Here is a 21,894-nt window from a genome sequence, read left to right on the forward strand (position 1 = left end):
CCTGACTCCACTCAGAGCCGAGCCCAGCTGCCCGTCTCTGTTTGCCTCTCAACCTTTCAGCCCAGAGAGCTGCTTGCCCCTAAGTTTAAACCCCAATACTATAAAAAAGAAAGAAGGAAGGAAGAAAGGAAGGAAGGATGAACAGGGAAGGAGAAAGAAAGAAAAAGATCATTAAACATATGAGAAATGAAGAAGGAAAATTTTAATGAACAAAAAAGAAAGAACCTTGAGTTAGGGACCAAGAGATGTGTTTTTACTGTTAAGAATAAGACTCGATGGGAAGGGAAGGAAAGGGCAGGGTGAAAGAGGGCAAACGTGATCAGAACACTTTATGTATGTACTGGTATGAAAATGGAACAGTGAAGCTTGCTGAGATTGCTTTGGCAAGGGGTAAGGGATAAAGGGGACTAATGGAAGGCATGAGGTTGAGCAAGGTATGGCATGTGCATATACAGACATGTCAAATATGAAAGCCCCTGTATAACTAATTGATGCTAATTTTCAGAATGTGGGAGAGAATTAAAAAGCAATGATGCTATAGAATAAGTTACCATCTGATCTTATTCATTTATTCAGTATTAAAGGGAGATTCTGTGACCTAATATGGTTTGGTTGTCACATCATTTGTTTACATTTGAAAATGCTGAGAATCAGGAACACAGACGTGTTTGGGGCTGCGAGGGCTGTGTTCACATATGGCCAGCAGATGGCAGAAGAGGACCTTGTTTGACCCACCACATCCATGCTGAAGATGAGGCCATCCACCTGAGTCAGGACAAGAAAGCCAATCAACCCGTTTTTTTTTTTTTTTTTTTTTTTTTTTACTGTATTTGATATTAGTATAATCTGTGGAGGGGAAGGGAAAAAACAAATTGTTTAAATAGGGATACAGGTGGACCCATTGCAACAATGAGATGTACAAGACGTTATGTCGAAAAATTAACTTTACAACTTTGGTGGGGGGGTTGGGGAGGAGGGAGTAATGGGAAGGGATAGGAAGGGGAAACAAAGGAGTCAACAATGCTTGATAAGAAATGTACTCATTACCTTCATTACCTTGCTCATGTAATTATAACCCCTCTGTACAGTATTTTCACAGTAAAAAAAGGAAGCCAATCAATCTCTCCTCTTTCTTTCTCTTCTCCTCTTCCTCCTCCCTCTTCCTTTTCCCTTCTCCCTCTGCTTCTTCCTCTCTTCCTTCTTCCCTCCTGAGGACAGTGAGGATGCAGAAAGAGCAAGTATAGAAAATCCTACTGTGAACAATGGAAAGTGAGTGATGGGAAAGAAGACATGAGCACACTGAAATGTGAATGGGACCAGGCAACTGTGGCTTATACATACAATCTTAGCCACTCAGGAAGCTGGGGCCTAGAGCATCGCAGTCCAAAGCTAGCCTGGAGGTGGGAAGGAGGCATAGTGAGATCTCAAGGTCCTGAGTTCAAGTCCCAGTACCAACACAGGAAAGAAGAAAAAAAGAAAGAGAAAGAGAAAGAAAGAAGGAAAAGGAAGGAGGGAAGGAAGGAAGGGAAGAAGGGAGGGAGGGAGGGAGGGAGGGAGGGAGGGAGGGAGGGAAAAAAACCAGGGAGGGGCACCAGTGGTTCACACCTGTAATCCTAGCTACTCAGGAGGCTGAGATGTGACGAACATGGTTCAAAGCTAGCCCTCAAAGAAAAGTCCCTATGAGACTCTTATCTCCAATAAACTACTCAAAAAAACCGCAAGTGTTGCTGTGGCTCAAGTGCTAGAGCACTAGCCCTAAGCACAGAGAGGCTCAGGGACAGTACCCAAGCCCCGAGTTCAAGCCTAGGACTGTCAAAACAAAACAACAGGGAGCCCACATGACTGAGTTGCTGGTTACACTGGCTGTCATGTGGCAAACAGGATGAAAGGGACAGGTATGAAAGAAGGGGCATGGGGCCCAGGAGCCACCACCAAGGGTGCCATGAAAGGTGATCTGACTCAAAGTATTCTGAAGTAAGAGCTGGCATGTCGCTGAGAATCATAGGTAGAGTGGATGATGACTTGGTATTTTCCCAGAGCAAGTAGAAGTATCTCTACTCAAATGGGGGCGGGGGGACTAAGGGTAGCTTCCATTTGAGAAGAGGTTTGTTGTGCTTTGCAAAGGTCCCATGACACTTCTTCATGTTGCTCTGCATTGGCCGACAGATATAACTCTGTTGTTTCCTCCAGAACTATCTGTTGAGTTCTCAGACATACTTGTGGCTTGGTCCATTACTGGGATTCTGCTTTAAGAGAAAAAGGGTCGAGAGTTGAGGGTATCAAAACAAGAGCAAGTGAAATTGTAGATCATGTGTTAAGCCCCAGGCCTGGAACCAATTATAATTACTCAAGACTGAACTGGGTGCCAGTGGCTTACACCTGTAATCCTAGCTACTCAGGAAGCTAAGATCTGAGGATCAAGGTTCAAACCCAGCCCAGGTAAACAAATCCATGAGACTCTTCTTCCAAATAGTCACCAAAAAGCAAAAGGTGGAGGTAGGTATGGCTCAGATGGTAGAGTGCCAGTCTCAATTTATATAGCTCAGCAAGAGCATGAGGCCCTGTACCAGAAATAATTATTATATTATTTTATTAACAGGACTGATAAGGAGAGAAGTCTAACACAGACCATTTGGCCTGTGGAACTGGGAAGGACCCTAAGTTGTTCTCAAAGAATAAGACTTAAAGTACCCTGGTGTCACTGGGGTGAATAGATGACCATGTGTCCCATGGATGGAAGGGGACGGAGCAGATCTAACCAGTTGATAGGTGAAGTGTAAAGGAAAAATTAAACCTAACAGATCAACATTGTACCTACTGAGTTGACAGAAATAAAAGGTCTTTTAATTTCCTAAGGGAGGTCCAGAGTTTGAACAATCCTGCCAAAGCAGTAGCAAAAAACACTCCCTAGAATTATGGGAAGAGAGGATGGCTTTTGTATCCATCAATCTCCAGTTAATTAGCATGAAACAGCAGTGATCCACTCCTTCTTGTCCTGTATTAAATATGTCCAACAACTCTTAAGAGATGTCCAACAACTTTTCTTATGTGTTGATGGCCTAATTGCCCTGTACCACGCAGGCATAGCTTCAACAAATGGCCCAGCCAGCAATTATAAGAAAAACCTAGCTTCCCCAAACTCTACCATTAAATTGGGCAGACCATTAATTAGACAGGCAATTTTCAAGAACAGAGCCAGCAACCAACCCCCACTTTGCACATCAGGGTTATATCCTTGAGTACATCCCAACAAGCCCAAGCAGATTCACAGTGGCTGTTGTTGTTTGGAACCAGAATGACCCTAAAAAGTCCATGTGTTAAAAAAACCTGGCCCCCTGTGGCACTATAGAGAGATGGCAGAACCTTTGAAAGGTGGAACTTTTGAGAGGTAGAGCCTCACAGAGGTATTTAAGTCCCTGGGGCATGTCCTTGGAAGGAATATTGGTACCCTAGCCCTTTCCTGTCTCTCTAGACTTCCCATCCACCACTAAGTGAACAGATCACCACCACTTGCTTGTGGGAGGGGCAGACGCTCAGGCAATTCCTGTGAAGTAGAAGGAAAAATACTGCTCACCTGTCCATCATGGCATCAAAGGCAGAGACTGTGCTTGCGAAGTGCTTAGGCTCTCTGAGGGAATGTAAAGGAGGCTTCCATGAAGCCACAACAGAATTGGGTTTCAATGCCAATGCACAAGAAACCACACAACCAAGTCTGCGCAGGATCAGCATAAGAAAGAGCTTTTCTCCCCAAATGAACTTGTACCAGACAACAGGAATCACCTGGCAGCTCTGGCATGGGTGTTGGCCTGGGCATCCTGCAATTGCCAGTCCTTTGGGTGTCAGTCAGTGCCCCCTTTGCTTCCTTTGCCCCTGGGTTCTTGGTAAAAGAAGCTTCTCACTTCTGAGGGGCTCTTGATCTTTCTTTTTAATCTCCTCAAAAATCTACTTTTTGGATTGCTGCCCATGTTATACAACTGGGTTTTTTCTGGGTTTTTTTCCGTCGTGGGGCTTGAACTCTGGACCTGGGTGCTGTTGCTTAAGGTGAGCGCTCTACCTCTTGAGCCACAGTGCCACTTCTGGTTTTCTGGTGGTGAATTGAAGAGACTTTGCTGCTTGGGCTGGCTTCCAACTGCGATCCTCAAATCTCAGCCTCTTGAGTAGCTAGGATTACAAGCATGAGCCACCGGCTCCTAGCTACAATTATTTTTTAAGACAAGGTCTCACTATGTAGCTCAGGCTGGCCTCAAACACAATCCTGCCTCAAGCTCCTAAAAGCTGGAATTATTGATTTGATATGGAGGTGGCATGCATGAAGGCTGGGTTCTTCAGCAAACTCTCCAGGGTCACCCCCTCCCATGTCCATCCCTCTACCCTGTGTCTCCTGAGGGTCTCCCCTGGCTATCTTCCAGGTCTGTTCCCATCCCTGGGAGAACATGTTCCCTAAGCTGTGTGGCCCTGCACAACGCCATTCATGTCTTTCTGGGAACCCAGTTTCCTGTGCTGCAAGACACTCTTCCAACCCACACACAGCAGATGTGGTGACACAGGATCGGATAAACTGTGAGATCCTCTATGAATTCAACTTAACACAAAATTGCGTGGAAGCCCATGGGGTGGTCATACCTTCTTTACCTACCTGTTTTCTGGATACATTGTTTCAGCTGCAAAGAAATGAGCTGGGCCAATACAGCCATGTTTTGAGTTGGGAGGGAGAGGATATCTTCAGAGGCTATGTCACACGTACAGGGAAATGCATAAATCTTCAGTGTATGACTTGACTCATTTTAACAACATGTAAATGCACCGATTCCCATTCATGATGTTCTACCTTGATGTATTCTTTAATTTAAAATTGCTTCCTGTTTTTTATAAAGGGGATATACAGAGAGGTTGTAGTCACATAGATCAAGTAAGGAGTACAATTCGTTTTTGGACGTCACCCCTTCCCTCACTCTCTTCTAGTTTTTCCTTCCCATTCCCGCCCACAAGTTGCATAGTTCATTTTCAACATAGTGTCTAGCGAGTACCACTGCTATATCAGCTTGATGCATATTTATGAATGCATAAATGCACCAACTTGATGTGTTTTGACCAATGCATAAATTCACTGACTTCCTTTACTGATGCCCTAGCTCGATGTATTTTTACCAGTGCAGAAATGTACCAACTTCACGTGTTTGACCAATGCATAAATGCACCAACTCCCACTAATGATGACCCAGGTCCTTACTGCTAACATCATAGTCTAAACAAGTCATATAAATCAGACTAAGTATATAGCCTTGCAACTGGCTTCTTTCATTCAGCAGTACTTTGGAGATTGATCTATGTTGTGGCAAATAGCTGTTCATTTTATTGGACCACAGCTGAGCTGATTCTAGTTTCCAGCTATTACTCCAGCTATTGCTGTATTTTGGTACATAGTTTTGGTGAGCATCTAGCTGCACTCAGGAGTGGAAATGTGCCCATAGAACCTGCCACCAGTGGTGTACTTGCCCACCACATCCAACAGCCTCAGACTTGTTGTTTCGGTGGCTCCAGCTTCTTTCTCATCAAGAATAGCATAACAGAATAAGCCTGTGTTACAGTCAGGAGGAGCTCGGTGAACATCTCCACATCACCATCCCCCTAAGCAACCTTGAACACAATAATTTACTGTTCTAAGGCTTCACTGACCCAAAGGGATACATTGCTCTTGCCAGCCAGACCCCACCTCTAGGCCAAGTCAGGAGACCATGAGCCCAGCATTTGTGGGCCAGAAGGTGACTGACACTATATAAAAACTCTCTCCCTCCCTCTTACCCAAACTGGGGGCCCCTCCCCAACATGCAGTCACCAAAGAAACATTTCAGCCCTCTCACCTCCAGGGGAACCCTTTATAATTCCTTTGCGTGTGACCCTAATAACCTGGCTGTCCTTTTCCTAGTGTCTGTCCCAGTGCAGTTGATAGGAGAATTCAGGAACTAGGGAGGGCCACAGGTGGACCAGCATCTCCCAAGGCAAAGTTAATAGAAAGTAACAGAGCTTCCCACAAAGCACTTCTGGGCTGGGAAGAGATGAGTATGACCTGTTTTGACCACATTTACCTGCAAGGCCCACAATTACATTGTTTATGTGCTGTTATGGAAAGATGGCCAACTCCTACTGCTAGGTTGTTGGTTTGTTGTTTCTTAAGCACAGTGTAGAACAGAATGAATAGATTGGTACTTCATATATACAAGAGAATGTCTTTAGATTGGACTATTTAGGATTAGATACTTAAGAGACTAATAGCAAGGCGCTATGAGAGAGGCAACGGTGGCGGGGGGAAACAGCCCCTGGAGGAGATGCTTTGGTGGATCCTTATAAAGCTTTGGGGCTGCAGCAAGACGGCATTCAGAAGTGCATCCAGGAGTGTGTAGGTGCGTACTAGACCACTCCACTACAATCTGGGTGAGGAAAAGAGGACTGCAGGCTTATCTAGGGCCATGTCCTAAATGTCTGAGGAGGGGGCCAGAGCTGAATGCCCATGGACTCAGGAAAGAGGGATCCACCTGGCCTTTCACAACTGCCCATCACACCAGCCCTTGGAACTCTACAGAACTCAAATCTAGAGTAAGAAAATGACTACAAGCAGGGCATCAGTGGGTCACACCTGTAATCCTAGTTACTCAGGAGACTTGAGATCTAAGGATTGAGGTTTGAAGCCAGCCTGGACAGGAAAGTCTGTGTGACTCTTATCTCCAATTAATCACAGAAAAGGCTGGAAGTGGTGCTGTGGCTCAAGTGTTAGTGTGCTAGCCTTGAGCAAAAGGAGCTTAGGGACATTGCACAGGCCCAGAGCTCAAAGCTCAGGACTGGCAAAAGGAAAAAAAAGAGAAAAGAAAAGGAAATGACTACATATTCTTGAAGGCCCTGTGTGTGCAAGCATGCATATACATGCACACACGTGTATATGATGTATGTACACGTAGGCCTACTTGGATATTGTCCTGGTGAAAAAAAAAAGGCCAGCCTACCTACCATCTCAGCTTCTGAATGCCCATACCTGAGCCTGGCATGGAACCACAGCTCACTGCCACTGCTGCCATGGAAGCCAGCTTCACTCCACACAGCTTGTTATCCAGCATCCAGTCAAGCCCTGAGAGGGCCAGTGAGAGCCCGGGCCCATCCTGAAGGAGCAGGCACTGGACAGGGAAGGTGGGTAAGGGGATATCCTCTTTAGTAAACAAAGATGCCTTGCCTTCTGGAATCCACACATCCATACTCCAGATATATGATTAAACACACACACACACACACACAATCTGAGGAGAACCAGGGGAGACAGAAAAAAAATCACCTCTTTTATTACCCCAAAATGTAAAGTATTGAAGGCACTTGCAATAACAAGGGAGGAGGAGGGAGGGGCAGAAGGTCAGTGTCCCAGCACAGAGGTCAATCACATGGTTCTACCTGGTCACCACCTGGCCCAGAGGAAAGGAAATGCTACAGGGCCCAATCTGAAACCAGCCAGGTGTCTAGCTCTATAGAAGATAAGATTTTTAAAAAACATTCTACCGGTAATTAGGAGCACACAGGAGTAAGGGACAGGGCTGGCAGTCACGAGTTAGTGGTTCTTTAAGGAACATGATGGCAGTAAGGACAGCCCTCAGGGACCTTGCTGGAAGAGGTCTCGATACATCTCGATGAGACGTGCAGCCTCACGCTGGCCAGAGAGCAGAGCACCATGGGTGGTGGAGTAGTACTTGCGGTGGGTGGCCTCACCAGAAAACAGCACCTGCATGGGCTGGGCAGTGGAGGGAGAGGTGAGTCTGGGCGAATATCAGAGGGCAAAGAACTCCCTCGCTACCCCTCTCTCTATACTGCAAGTCAGATAGGAGCCGAGGTACAGGTATTGCTGCTTCCATAGGATGAGGAGTTAGCCATCCCATCTGGTCACATTCCCCTGCTTCTTCCAGGCCTTCAGCTGTTCGAAGCCCTGATTCTGTCACAGGTATGTCTCATAAGAGTAAATTCAGGGCCAGTGGCTAATGTCCCTAAGTCTTGATTTTCTCCATTTGCCAAATGAGTTTATATCACCTAATTCAAGGATGGTTATAAGGACTAAGTGAAATCATGTCCAGGCACTCAGAATCTGGAAGAACATTGGCACTCAAGAGAGTTAGGTGGTAAATTAACAAACCTTTATGGAGCCTCTACTAGGTTCCAAGGACTGTTCTGGGCACTTGGATGATAAAAGGTGACCAGGCTGCTGCTTTGTGGAGTTTCCATGCTGGTGGGAAAGCCAGACATGAAACCCAGTTACTAAACAATGCCATATGTGATGTGATTGGTGTTTGAGCAAGGTGCTAAACACCTAGTAAAGGCACAGTGTCTGGGGATCCCACAAGCTTCCCAGAGGACAAGACTTCAGGCAGGTTTTCAGAAGCTGTTGGGTAAAAGAATATTCAGACAGAAGGAAAGGTAGGGGCCAAAATAGACCACAGTGGGGAAAGTGTCAGTTTTAGTATAGCCAGGGATCAACCTCAAGAAAGCACACTGTGTATGTAAGGTGCAGGCACAGTACAAGTTCTTGCATTTCAGGCTTGCATGTGGACTTTATCTCCTTGCCTTTGAAATGCATGTGTCAAGACATTCCTAATGGAATGAAGAATTTCTAATCCAAGTCCAAGGTGGCCTAGGCCTTTGTACTTCCAAAAAGCATCCTGGGTGGGGCTGTATCCCCACCAACAAGAAACTCACAGAGGTTATTAAACAGAAGGGAGGTGTATGTGACAGAGCCTAAGCTGCCTACTCTCACACTTACCTTCTCTACTTTTACTTCTCAGTAAGAAAGCTCTGGTTTTTAACTGGGTTCAATGTCATTTAAAAAAAAAATGATGTTGACTTTCCATCAACAAGGTGTGATCACGTGACTAAGCTGTGGCCAATGAGTTTCAAAGGCACTGTTGCTTAAGAGACCAGTGTCTCAGCTCCAAGGCTTCCCTTGTTTTTCCCATCTGCTTTTCTTCCTCCTTCTAGCCTAAGATGAAGATGGAAGAGACAGAGCCTCTCCTGCTCTCTTGGACCACAAAGTAATCCTTAAAGATGGAAGCCAGGTGCTAATGATACCAGATCCTGGCACCACATTTCCTTTCCCTTGATGGAAATAAATGCTATCATGTTTAAACTACAGCTGTTTTGGTTTGCTTTGCTGTTTGTTACATGTGTTTGTTCTCAGGAAGGACTAGTAACAAGAAGTTTGCTTTTGGGGGAAGATGGGTGTGCCATCAGTAAGGACTTCTCTGATAGTTTCTTTCTCCCTCTGAGCACAGTCATAGACTGACTTCTTTTGTGAATTACTTCAAAGAATTGCTTCAAACACAATCTTGTTGGGCTTCTGACATATACTCTATGTGTATGATTGGTAGGAGAAACTCAAAATCTACTTTATAGGAGCAAAAACACATCTTGCTCTCAGGCTTATTCATTTTTTAGTATACAGTGGACCTAATTTTGGAAAGAGCAATACTCTCAATTTCATTTTCTAAAGCACACTGGGAAAAGATGTCCATCGGATCCATGCTGCTCCACAGAACATTCCAGTACACTAGAAATGCTCTACAGCTTACTCCAGTAGTCATCTGCCACAAGACCCTTAAATTGTAACTAGTGCAACTAAGGAATTCAATTTTAATAGAGTAATTTAAATTCCAATGAAGCAATTAATGAGAATTAAATGCTACCATACTGGCCAGCACGGCCTGGAATGGTTCAGTTTGCATAATCCCAAGAAGATACTGAAAGTTCCTATGTGAATACACTTTTTCCTTCCAGTTGTTAAGTGCTCATCTTGTTTTCCCTTCCATGAGAAATGCTACTCCATAGCTGTCACTTCAGCACCTCTGACTGAACATGGCCCTTCTCCTCACCCTGGAGCAGTGACACTTAAAATACTCACAGAGCCCTTCCAGGCCCCCCCTCACTGAGCACCCCCACTCACCGCTGTCTTGGAGCTCTCTGTGTAGGGCAAGGGCTTGGCCAGCTTCTCCACATCAGCCCCACTTGAGCCCACCTGCGTGTATGAATAAGAACCTCGGAAATAGGGGTTGCTGCCCCAGGCTGAGCGCAGGATTCGCCGAGGTTTTGGAATATTGGGGTTCCCTGTTGGGGAATCAGAAGTGCTAAAGGTAATCCCAGCTATTTGGGAGGTGGTGATCAGAAAGACTGCAGTTCAAGGCTGGCCAGGGGGAAAAAGTTGGTGAGACCCCCTTATCATTATTAACTAAATAAGATAGTTGGGGGGGTGGTTATTGTAGTCATACAGAAGGCCACATGAGAATCTCAGTCTGAAGCTATCCCAGGGAAGAAAGAAGGGCCGGGGGAGAGAGAGAGAGACTCTATCTGAAAGATAACTAAATAACAATGGCTAGAGACAGCTCAAATGTTATAGCATCTGCTAAACAAGTATAAGGCCTTGAGTCCAAACCCCAATACTGTTAGAAAATAAAAAAAAGAATCCATGAGGATGAAAAATAAGAACAGCTACAGACATTCCAGAATGGGCCCCAAGACCAACACGCCAGGGGTAGACATGGAAGATGAAGGGGGAGGGAGAGTCAGGGGCTCAGGCTGTGTACCCACTCATTTGCTTGGTAATCCCCTGCAAAACAACTTATTCTCTCAAGGCCTTAATTTTCTTATCTTAAAAATAATTACACAGTAGCTCCATGTCAGAATGCTTGCCTAGCACATGTGGAACCTGGGATGTAATCCTCAACACTGGGGGGAAAAAAATTACAGATAAATGTTTCCCCTTCTAAAGTCACCAGGCCTTGTAAAGCTGAAGAGTGGATGGAAAACACAGTCCCAGCTACACAGGGGCCTGAGATCTGAGAATCCCAGCTTGAAAGCCAGACTGGGCAGAAAAGTCCATGAGATGCATCTCTGAGGAACCACCAAAAAGACATTATTGGAGGTTTGACTCAAGGGGTAGAGTGCCAGCCTTGAAGGGACAAAAAGCTAGGGGACAGCACCCAGGCCCTGAGTTTAAGCCCCAGTCCTGACACACACACGCACACACACACACACACACACACTATCCATCTCTTTATCAAGGCAGTTTGACAACTGGTGGTGATACCTAGGTGTTTGTTTTGCTTTGTTTTTAGGGTTGTTTCTTTGTTTTTACCATCCGTCTTTAAAACAGGAATCGAGACCTGGAGCCCAGCGTGCGCAGTATTTCAAGCTTCTAACTAGGAGCAGCTCTCTGCACTTTAGGAGCCAGAGGCCGAGCAGGGGGCCCTGCAGTGGCTCTCCCGCTGGGCACAGCCCTTTCCAGGTCAGTCTGCAGAGAGGGGGAAGTACCACCCCCACCCCGGGGGTGAGACAGGGGCCCCGGCACAGGACACACCTGTGAACTGACGAAGCATCTCCGTACAGATCTCGGCCACCGCCTCGTCGTCACACTTCTCCATGACCAGGGCCTCCTCCCCGCAGATCCAGCCACTCAGCACGTGGCCGTAGCGCTCGGGCGGGTACAGGACATCGAATCCGCAGATCTTGCGGTACCAGAGCTCAGGTGGGTAGGTGAGGGTGCGGCTCTCCGCCTCGTCCTCCCACACGAACTGTAAGCTGTTGCATTCGGGACCCCAGAAAGGTTCCTCGAACTCAAGGAAGATCTTGTCGGTGGTGCCGATGCCCAGGCGATGGATGGCAGCCACCTTCTCTGTGGGCAGGCTGGGCTGGAACAGGCTGGTGTACTGCCTCTTGAGGACGCCCAGGGACACCGTCACGATCACATGGTCCGCAGGGATCACCTCGCAGTCCTCACACTCCACCGCCACCGGCCACGGCTCCTCGTCGCCCCACCCCTCCCCCTGGGGGCCCTCTCCGCGCTGGCCGCCCTCCCCACTGTAGTGATTGTGGTCACCCTTCCGGCGGGGCTCAATCTCAGGGCCCCGGGGATGGGCTGAGGCCTGGTCCCAGTGGATGCACCGGACCGGCTTGCCCAGCTGGATGACGTTGGCGGGGATGCCCTCCGCCAGCAGCTCCACCACCCGCATGAAGCCCGAGGGGATGATGTGGTGGGCGCCCGGAATCTCTGTCCACTCCCCGAAGGCGCTCAGGGACACCTCGTCTATGCTGTGTGAGCTACTCTCGCAGCTCTCCACCTGTGGGGAGGACCGGGGGACAAGTCAGCTGATGCCAGGGACAAGGACAGGCAAGGAATGAGACCTCTGAAGAGCCAGCCCCAGACTCCCATTACCCCCCACTTCCTCCCCCTACACACACACGCACGCGTGCACACACACATACACACATATATACACACACACACACACCAGTATCCGTTTTCTTCTCGCTGTCCTCAACAAAGAAGATACCTTCAGGTACTGCTGGATCATGGCGAGTTTCAGGCGCTTGGTAGCCTCCGGATCATCAGGGTCATCCCTGATTCGATTTCGCACCTCTTCCCGAGTGAACACTCCCACGCTATTCTCACTCTCAGCATTGACTGGTTTACCATGCCGGAAGAATTCCTGGGTCAAGTTATAGACCTGCCAGAGAGACCTCAGGAGACTAAAAACACAATACTTCATCCCGCCCACCCACCTCAAAAGTCACAAGTTCCCAGATAGCTCCTGGATGTTCTGAGCCCTTGAGCTGGGGAGCCAGCTCTCACACATTGGCACCAGCAAGGAAAGCAAGAAGGGCTCAAGGCTCTCATCCTGGGCCCTTGCTTAGAGCAGACACCTGGTGCCCGAACCTGAGCTGTGCACAGCTTGACAAGAGCGCTGTGTCCCACCAGAACAGACCACAGCCACCTTTCCCCAAAACAATGTGTACAACCATTCCCCTCTTCCCCCTGCTCCTCTGTCCCCTGCCCAGAGCTGTCTGCTCTGCTCTACTCTCCCCCAAAAGGGGAGTCTGCAGCTACAGCCTGGCTAGTGTTTGGGGGAAGAAGAAGCAAAGAAGCCCTGAGATCTGACTCTTTATAGACACCTTCCCTGCTCAGCTTCACACAAAGCGCCCCTTCATTTCAGGCCTCAGATTCAGGTAAGAAGGAGGGGTTGTGGAAGGGGGGGCGGGGAAAACACAGAAGGGACCAGCTGGAAGAGACTGCAGTAGGCCAAGAAGTGGAAAGCAGTCTGCAGGCTCATTTCAGCCAGAGCTCCAACCCCCACCCCATCTACTAATAATGGTAATTGGGCTGGGATGTAGCTCAGTGGCAAAGTGTTTGCCTAGCAAGTGCATATCCTGGGTTCAATCCCCAGTACCAAAGAAAGAAAAGACAACAAATAGTAGTAATTGGTTCATTCTGTTTCGTCTTCCTGTCTGGTATATAACCCAGCCAAACACTGGACATGTGTCTCACTCCTGGTGTAGACCTCAGTATTCACACAACATGCATTTTTCGTGGTGATTCCCTCCTGGAACAGGTTATAATGGTGAGCATGAAAGACAGAGTTCCTAGTCCCTGACTATATGCAAAGTGAGGAGACACTCCATGACAGCTGTTTCTACAGCACAGGCTATAATGGAAAGAACCCAGGGCTGTGAGATCAACCCAAACAACCTTGGATAGCTGAGCAGTCAGGAGACAATGAGAGAGGTAGATTTTATATATATATATGTTTCAGGAAACAGCATAGTCAAAAATATGAGAGAGAAAGAGACACAGAGACAGAAACAGGCAGAGATGAATTCAGGAAACTAGAAGTGACTTAGTCTTGTTATTGGAGGTAACAAGGAGAAAGTTGTAAAGAATGACTCTAGAAAAGCAGGCAGAGGCTGGGGGCAAAAAGGACTAAGTCGTATCAGGGACTCTAGACTTTATCCAAGGCCCTGGCTTCCCAGAAAGGTTAGAAGCAGGAAGGTGGCATGCCTCTCTCTCTCTCTCTCTCTCTCTCTCTCTCTCTTTCTCTCTCTCTCTCTCTCTCTCTCTCTCACACACACACACACAACACAGAGATGCTGCCATTCTCAAGATAGTAAAAAACTAAGAATTCATGGCCAATGATCTATGACAGAGATGATATGTCTTCCTTCTTAACATGAATTTAGATTTGACCATCACATGTTCATGGGAAGAACGTTGTGTGCTAGACTGTGGCCCCAGGATAGCTTCTATGGTCGCACAGTACAGGAAAGTCTAAGCCTGCTGATGTCACCCCTCCCCACCTCCACTGTTCCACTCCAGGGAAAGGCCTGCATCTAAGATGGAAGCATAAATTAAGCATGCCTCTGCAGTCTAAATTATATGGAAGAAAATGGTTTAAATTGTTCGTTTGTCCTCCTTACAGTCACGAGATGTTAGATGTTTGGCCTTAACTGAAGTCCTCAGCAAATTCCTCAGGCACAGGACCATGGCCAAGCAATCAGGCTCTCCACCCATCTCCTCCTCCTCCCTAGCTTTTGCTCTACAGTGAAAAGCAACATGGTAGCCAGTCCTAAGCTCATGTGGACTGGAGGCCAAAACTCTCAGCTAAGGAATAATAAATGCAGTCATGGCTGACTCAGACAGCCTTAACTGAATATAGATTTGTTATATGGTACAGTCTCCTCCCCTAGGGGAAATGACATCTTCTTAGTGTGACTTACAGAAAGCGGGGCAGAAAATGAAACTACACACACACACACACACACACACACACACACACACAATATATTCATACAAATGGCTCTTCAAAGCCATTATCTTTGGAGGCTACACATTTATTATGACACTGCTCTTGAATGGACTCATACGTGATTTCCAGCATTGGTTAAGAGAAATCCTAACAAGAAGGAAATCCTGACTTCAAGCTAACTCCTCCTCTTTCAGTCCCAAAGCATCACCACCTTATCTGTCCTGCTTGGCTTTCAAAAATCAAACTAACCAGCAGAAATGGATGATGGATCTACTTTTAAGAAACTTTAAAGAATAAGACATGGACCTTTAGAGTCATTCTCAAGAAGCACCCATTCGTAAAGCACTCAAAATAGCTTGGGAGTCAGGGTATAGACCAGGAAGGTCTGCTTTAAAGAATACTAGTTCCAGGAAGTGGCACTGTGTGCTCAAGCAGTAGAGCGCTCACCTTGAGCTAAAGAGCACAGGGACAGCGCCCAAGCCCAGAGTTCAAGCCTCATGACTGAAAAAAAAAGAATACTAATTCCTATCTGATCACTAATAATTCTACCTCTTCACCCATGAGTTGAAACACACAATATCATGGAACTGTACGCAACATACCTTGTGAGGACATACACACAAAAAATACTAAACACCTGTCTTTCATAGTTCAAGGGCTGCCCGAAAGCAAGAGATTAGAAAATGTATAATAGCTGCCTGCTGGTCTGTCCACTGACCTGGAGTAAAGAGTCATTACACTACAAGTGACAGGCTATTGGAAATCAAGGTCTACACATTACCTTGCTTGTTCAGTGCAGTTCACAGCACCACTGAAAGATACTAAAAATATTAACAATTTTTAAAAAGCATAAACAACTGAAAGAAATATGACATTGCTACTTCCAACACTAGACTGAGATACTAGCCAGTGGAACAAAGTAAGAAAAATAAATAAGTTTAGGCTATGTATCCAATATAGTAACAACTAGACACTTGTAGCAATTTGAAATTATTATTCAGTTCCTTATTTGTAGCTCTAAAAACTACAAATAGCTAGTAACTGCCAAACAGGATGGTGAGGGTCTGAATCATCTTCATTACTGAAAACAAAAAATGTTCTACTGAATAATGCTGATGGTCTAAGGATTAGAAAAGAAAAAGACAAAACACTCATTGTTTTTGTACAGAACTAAACACAAAAAACTCTAAAATTATCAGATATAAATAACATATCAACAGATTTATTGGAATTAAAATAATCTACTAAAGGAACTTAAGAAATACATACAAATCAGTTTTATTGGTATATACCAGAACAATTAGAAAATAAAGTTAAAAAAATATTATTCAACTGTGTACTCCAGCTACTCAGGAGGCTGAGATCCAAGGATCAAGGTTCAAAGCCAGCCCAGGCAGAAAAGTCCCAATGAGACTCTTATCTCCAATTAACCACTCAAAAACCAGAAGTGGAGCTGTGGCTCAAAATGGTAGAACACTAGCGTCAAGCAAAAGAGCTCAGGGACAGTGCCTAGGCCCTGAGTTCAAGCCCCACAACCAACTATATATATATATATATATATATATATATATATATATAATTCATAAAATCATAAAAAGCATAGCAATAATAATTGCTATGTTAGTTACCTAGTAATAAATCAAACAAAGGATGTCCTAGGTATTTTGGGGAAAGTATGTAATCACAGATTTCAGTAATGTCTTGCTTAGTAATACCTCTCCATTCATTATGTTCATTTCATTCTAAAACTGTCCAGTTTTTCCAAAGGCAGGGCCCTGGGAGTGTGCAGACATCACCAGAATCTTAGAGGACCTCAGGCAGGTTTCCCAAAACTTCCCATGACAAACTCATCCCTCACCTCGTCGTATAAATCGCTGAATTCCTCAACCACGTCCTTGGGGATCCTGTGGCCATGGTTGGTAAGGTAACAGACCACACCATTCTTGGAGTAGAGGCTGATGCGGCCCACACTGCGTTCTCCATCGGTTGTCTCTTCCAAGAGGCCATTGGCTTCTGCTAGATGATATATAGGATTCCCATGGGAGCCATGGATCCAGGTGGCTCCCAGTTCAAAGGTGGCGCGTCCTGATGGTGACAACAACAGGCCCTTTAGAGGGGCAGGGACTTCTTCAGAAAGAGCCAGAATACTGCCTCTCCCTTTTTCCTCCAACAGGATCCTCCTACTCTCCACTACAGGCAGAAACCAGCTTAGATGGCCCTTATGGAAACTAACCAAAATCATGAGGAAAAAGCTCAAGACAGTCAAGCACTGAGAAGCATCAACTAGAATGACTTTAGGATGTGCCTAGAGTTCGCCATACTGGACCAATTAGAAGGTTCTTGGTTTCCAGTCCCACCTTCTTCCAAGGGAACATTTGATACCAGAGACCTTCCCCTGCCTCCTCACTTGGGAAGAGCATGGTTGGGGGGAGAGGGAGGGCACCTGGGCTACAGCAGTCCCAGCCAAGCACCTGGGTCTTCTCTGGCCTTACTCCAACTCCTCAACACCCACATGGCTCCCATCCGAGCGCTTTTCTCAGGTAGAAAATGGCCCATCCCAAAACCATCTAGGGAAGGAGGGTAGCAAGCATTTTCCTGTTTGGCTGATTCCTTCCCAAAGCTGTTGAAACAGATCTCATGGTAATGTTAAACCATCTGATCCTGCCATACCAAGGGCAGAACTCTGAGTCTGTCCAGGGCAGAAGAACATTCCTGGGTCCAAGCTGGGATAGGCCAGAGAATTGCTTTACTCTCTCCATCCCCTTCTAAGGTATCATCAGATCTCTGCCTCTGTGCTGAGCTGCAGTTGCCTCTTCTATTTTTCTATTGTTGTGCTGGTCCTGGGGCTTGAACTCAGGGCCTGGGTGCTGTCCTGGAGAGGTTGTTTGGGGGGGGGTTGGTTTTTTGTTTTTTTTGTTCAAGGCTAGCATTCTACCATTTGAGCCACAGTTTCACTTCCAGCTTTTTGGTGGTCAACTGGAGATAAGAATCTTACACAGACTGTTCTTTCTAGTGTAGCTTTGAACCATGACCCTCAGATCTTTGCCTTCTGTGTAGCTAGGGATACAGGCATGAGCCACTAGAGCCCAGCTAATGGCTATAAGAACTGTGATATATTCATTTCCTTCCTTGTATGTTGGAACAATGCAAGGAAAAGAGAGAGGAACATTTATGTTGGTGCTTTATTTTGGTTTTGAAGGCCTAGTTCAAGATATGGGTGGTAATTTTTTGCCAACATGGCCCCAATAATCCTTCCTATACCTGTACACTTGCCCCTTGGCAACATGACTTTGCATTAAGTTCCATCAGAAGGTAGAGTCTAGGTCCTTGGATCTGGGATGCACTTGTGAGTAGCTCTGACAAGTAAAATGTGGTAAAATTGACATTTGTGACTTCAGAAGCCAGGACCCAGAGGACTTTATGACTTCCATTTTCATCTTCTTTGTGACAAACGAGCCAGGGAAAGAGGCCAAGACTCATCCTGCTGAAGATATATGTTCCACTAAAAGCCTATACCCATGACCAGAAATGAGGATGAGACCATGTTACACATCCTACCAACCCAGTGAAGCCTCCAGACAACCCAGCCTCATTGGAAGAGCCAAAGTTAGACCAGAAAAAGAACCACCTACCTGAGTCCTACCTCACTCTTGGCCCACATAATCTGAGCAAATAAAAAGCTATTTTAAATGGCTACATTTAAGGTTGGTTTGTTATGCAGCAATAGCTATCTGATACATTCTAACAAATAGCAGTATTTTCCTTCCTTCCCCCCCCCCTCCAAGAACTGAACATGTACTTCTCTTTTATATGCTTTCCCTTTCTTAGGTTTCTTCTAATTAAACTGCCAGTTGCTTAAAATAGCCTTGCAGGAATGTATGTTCCAAAAACAGCATCCCATAGCCAGCAAGACAGAATTTCCTTTTCTTGAAGAGGCAGAAAAGTACAGGCCTCTTTTCTCTAGGAAAAGTTGGCAAACTGAAGGGCACCAAAAAGCTAAGAGGCTAGTTTTCTACCTGTAGGTGGCCACTTGTGGCATTAAATTATTAGCCATCTAGAGCTTCATGTCTGGGGCTTCCCCAGGTATCTGGTGCTTTGAGCTTCCGACAGGAGCAGAAGAGGATCATCATTCTAAAGAAAGAAATTAACCCTTCCTAAAGTATAGTTAAGAGTTCCAAGACACACACACATTGGGAAGTCCTGCCGCAGGACACAATTCCTGCCTCAGGACACAATGCCTGCCTTCAGGTGCTGAACAAAAGGAGAAAGAAGCCAGCACCCACTGGTGGCCCATACCTGTAATCCTAGCTACCCAGGAAGCTGTGATCTGAGGATTGAAGTTCAAAGCCAGCCCAGGCAGGAAAGTCTGAGAGACTCTTATTTCCAATTAAACAGCAAAAAGCCAGCAGTGGAAGTGTCAGTGGTAAAGTGTCAGCCTTAAGTGAAAAAGCTAAGGGACAACAACCAGGCCCTGAATTCAATCCCAGTACTAGCACGCATGCACACGTGCACATACACATGCATACACACACACACACACACACACACACGGAAGAGACAAGGTGAGCAGTTCAAGGTTAGGAACAAAGCCATCTCTATCTCCAGGTTTGCCAGGAAGTGGGAGGCCCAGAACAAGGCCCCATCTAAGGCTGTTTCCTGTCATCTCTGTTCATTACCCCTGTCACCCTCACCGTATCTCTACATCCACTGGGTAGCAGGCACCATCTCCCTGCCAGCCTCACAGGCAAGTATCCTCAAAGCCTCTGGCCTTCAACCTCTGCTCTCGCTAGCTACTATACCATGCTGTGGCCCATCTAGCTGCAGCTAGACTTTCAGGCCCATACATCTGCACACAGCACAAGCACATGCACTCTAGCATGACAAGCTCTCTCCTCTCCGGAAAGGGACCACCTTCATCTTCCTCATCATCCCACAGGTACTGTCCCCTCTTTGTGTCTACTCAACTCCCAGCACCACAGAGTTTCACCGTGGCTCCCTCCTCCCACCCTCAACCCCAGCCTTGTCCCATCATGTCTCTGCATGGCATGTCTCAGCAGTCAGCTACCTCTGACAGGGCCATCTGTCTTCCTGTCTACTGTTTCTATATCACACCGGAAGACCTCATCAAGACTGGAAAATCCTCCATGGAATGGCTCTTCCTTGAGGTTCCCAAGCAGCCAATCAGTGTTAGCAAAGAGCACTTTGAATGGCACTTTCACTCTCCTCTGCCAGCAGACACTCCAGAGTGTGTGCCAGGCTCAGCTCCAAGGGAAGACTCAACATAACCAACATTTCTTCAAGAGGATGGAGAGTCCCCATGTATCCTCAATGTCTGCTGGTCTTTCCTTGACCACTTACTTCTCTGAGCAAGTGGCACATATAAGAGCCTTGGAGGATCTATGTTACCTACTCCAGGCCTCCATGGGTGGTATTACTCTGTCATCTGTGTGTGTGTGTGTGTGTGTGTGTGTGTGTGTGTGTGTGTGTGTGTGTGTAAGTGGGGCTCAAACTCAGGGCCACATAAGCTTACTTAGCTTTTTCACTCAAGGCTAGTAGTCTACTACTTGAGCCACTTAGAGCACTTTTTCTTTGGCTGGTCATCATGTTTGAGCTCAGGTCCTGGGTGCTGTCTCTGAGATTTTCTGCTCAAGGCTAGCACTCTACTACTTTGAGACACAGCTCCACCTCCAGTTTTCTGATGGTTAGCTGGAGGTAAAAGTCTCACAGACTTTCCTGCCTGGGCTGGCTTCAAACTGTGATCCTCAGATCTCAGCCTCCTGAGTAGCTAGGATTACAGGTATGTTCCCCTAATACCCATCTCCACTTTTAGTTCTTTGCTGGCTAATTAGAAATAAAGAATCTCATTAAATTCCCTGCTGAGGCTAGCTTTGAATGTTGCTCCTCAGATCACAGCTTCCTGAGTAGCTACGATTACAGGTGTGAGCCACCAGGGCTCAGATCACTGAGTCATTTTCCTGGCTCTAAGTCACCCAACTCCTCATTGGTCAGAGCCCCACCAACTGGGATGCCCTGACCTCTGGCTACAGTTCAAGCAATAACCCCTCTCCTCAGGACTCCTGTCACAATCTACACACCCCAGGTGTAAGTTTCTTACCTAGCTGCTTTCTTCATTAAAATAGATGGATCTTCACAGCCAATCCCAAGACCCACAAGGAGGCTCCAAATCCCTTTCTACCTCTTGAACTTAAGTTCCTATTGCCCTAGGGCTAGCTCTTAGGTCACAATATGCTAATTCACATTCAAAAGTTAATAACTCATAAGAACATACTCTTCTTGTGACACAGCAGTGGCCCACAATGCCAAGGGACCTGGTTTGGGGATGCCTTCTCCCTTAAATAGTATGCCACCAAGCCAGCATCCTCGATGGAAACGATCAGAATCCCACATGACTAGCTCACAGGATTGCTGCAAGAGGCAAAGGAAACTTCTAGAAAATGTCCATACAGAAGTGACCTAGGAAGGTAGCTGGGCGAGGGTAACACTCACCAAGTTTCACGCTCTGCACGCGGCCTCCGATGTGGCTAGAAGCCTCAAGCACAGTGACATCTGTGAAGCCCTGCTCCAGAAGTGCTTTGGCTGCGGCCAGGCCAGCCAAGCCAGCGCCGATCACCACCACACGAGGCTGTCCCCTTCTCCGCAGGCCACGACTGAGAGAGTCATCCGCACTGTCCACACTGGATTCACAACTTTGCATGCCGTCCCCACTCACCTTCTAAGAACCTGTGAGGGGAGGGGGGTATCATGGATCACCTGCCCCAAGGGAACACTTATTACAACTCCTCCTCCTTCCTCCTCCAGGGCCAACACCCTTGAGCCCCCTCCAGAAGATGCAGGAAGGGAGAGACAAGAAGGCAAAGGGAGGTGGGAGGGGGAGCAAAAAGAAAGGAGAGAGGGAGGAAGGGAGAGAAGAGGGGAGGGAGGGGAGAAAGGATGTATCTTTGGTCCTCACAAGTAGGCAGAAGATGGAACCCATGCAATCCGCCTGCCTCACCTCCAGACCTGTTGGGCACCAGCTCGTCCCAAAATAGAGACAAAAGGTGGCTAGCAAGATGACCAGGAAGGTCAAAGTCAGTGGACAAAAATGACCTTGATGTTGCTGATCCCGGACTGCATCAGCCCTGAGTGGCTGCTAGGGTCCAGTATATGCCAGCTACAGAACACTCATTCTTACCCCAGGACATTTGTACCTACCCCCAAAATACCTGCACACACCCACTCAAGACTCTGCTCTCCTTCCCTGTCTGGCTCTTCCCTGGAACTCTCCTTTCGGTCCCTTGTC

The 21,894-nt window shown here is 46.7% G+C and overlaps 1 protein-coding gene across 3 annotated transcripts; it reads right to left on the reverse strand.

The window, feature by feature from the left end:
* Window positions 1-7,320: 7,320 nt before the first annotated feature.
* Smox (spermine oxidase) lies at window positions 7,321-21,339 on the reverse strand. Of its 3 annotated transcripts, XM_013010622.1 has the most exons (7): window positions 21,102-21,339; window positions 16,453-16,679; window positions 12,348-12,521; window positions 11,375-12,134; window positions 9,965-10,125; window positions 8,165-8,254; window positions 7,328-7,768 (listed from the first exon to the last, which is right to left on the reverse strand). In XM_013010622.1, the coding sequence occupies exons 1-7, from the start codon at window positions 21,307-21,309 to the stop codon at window positions 7,631-7,633; spliced, it is 1,758 nt and encodes a 585-aa protein (XP_012866076.1). In that variant the 5' UTR covers window positions 21,310-21,339; the 3' UTR covers window positions 7,328-7,630. The 3 variants fall into 3 exon arrangements, with proteins under 3 accessions (XP_012866075.1, XP_012866076.1, XP_012866074.1); XM_013010621.1 differs by lacking the exon at window positions 8,165-8,254 and having other exon boundaries at window positions 7,321-7,768; XM_013010620.1 differs by lacking the exon at window positions 8,165-8,254 and having other exon boundaries at window positions 12,306-12,521.
* Window positions 21,340-21,894: the final 555 nt, after the last annotated feature.

Source organism: Dipodomys ordii, unplaced genomic scaffold (genome assembly GCF_000151885.1).
Source record: "Dipodomys ordii isolate 6190 unplaced genomic scaffold, Dord_2.0 Scaffold13, whole genome shotgun sequence".
Classification (NCBI taxonomy): Eukaryota; Metazoa; Chordata; class Mammalia; order Rodentia; family Heteromyidae; genus Dipodomys; species Dipodomys ordii.

Excerpts from the sequence above, each read along its gene's own strand:
- Smox (XM_013010622.1), bottom strand. The coding sequence starts at position 21,309 with ATGCAAAGTTGTGAATCCAGTGTGGACAGTGCGGATGACTCTCTCAGT. Across the intron at positions 16,680-21,101 it reads CGTGCAGAGCGTGAAACTTG|GACGCGCCACCTTTGAACTG; the intron begins GTGAGTGTTACC and ends TGTCACCATCAG. Across the intron at positions 7,769-8,164 it reads CTAGTAGAGGCTCCATAAAG|CCCATGCAGGTGCTGTTTTC; the intron begins GTTTGTTAATTT and ends TCCACTGCCCAG.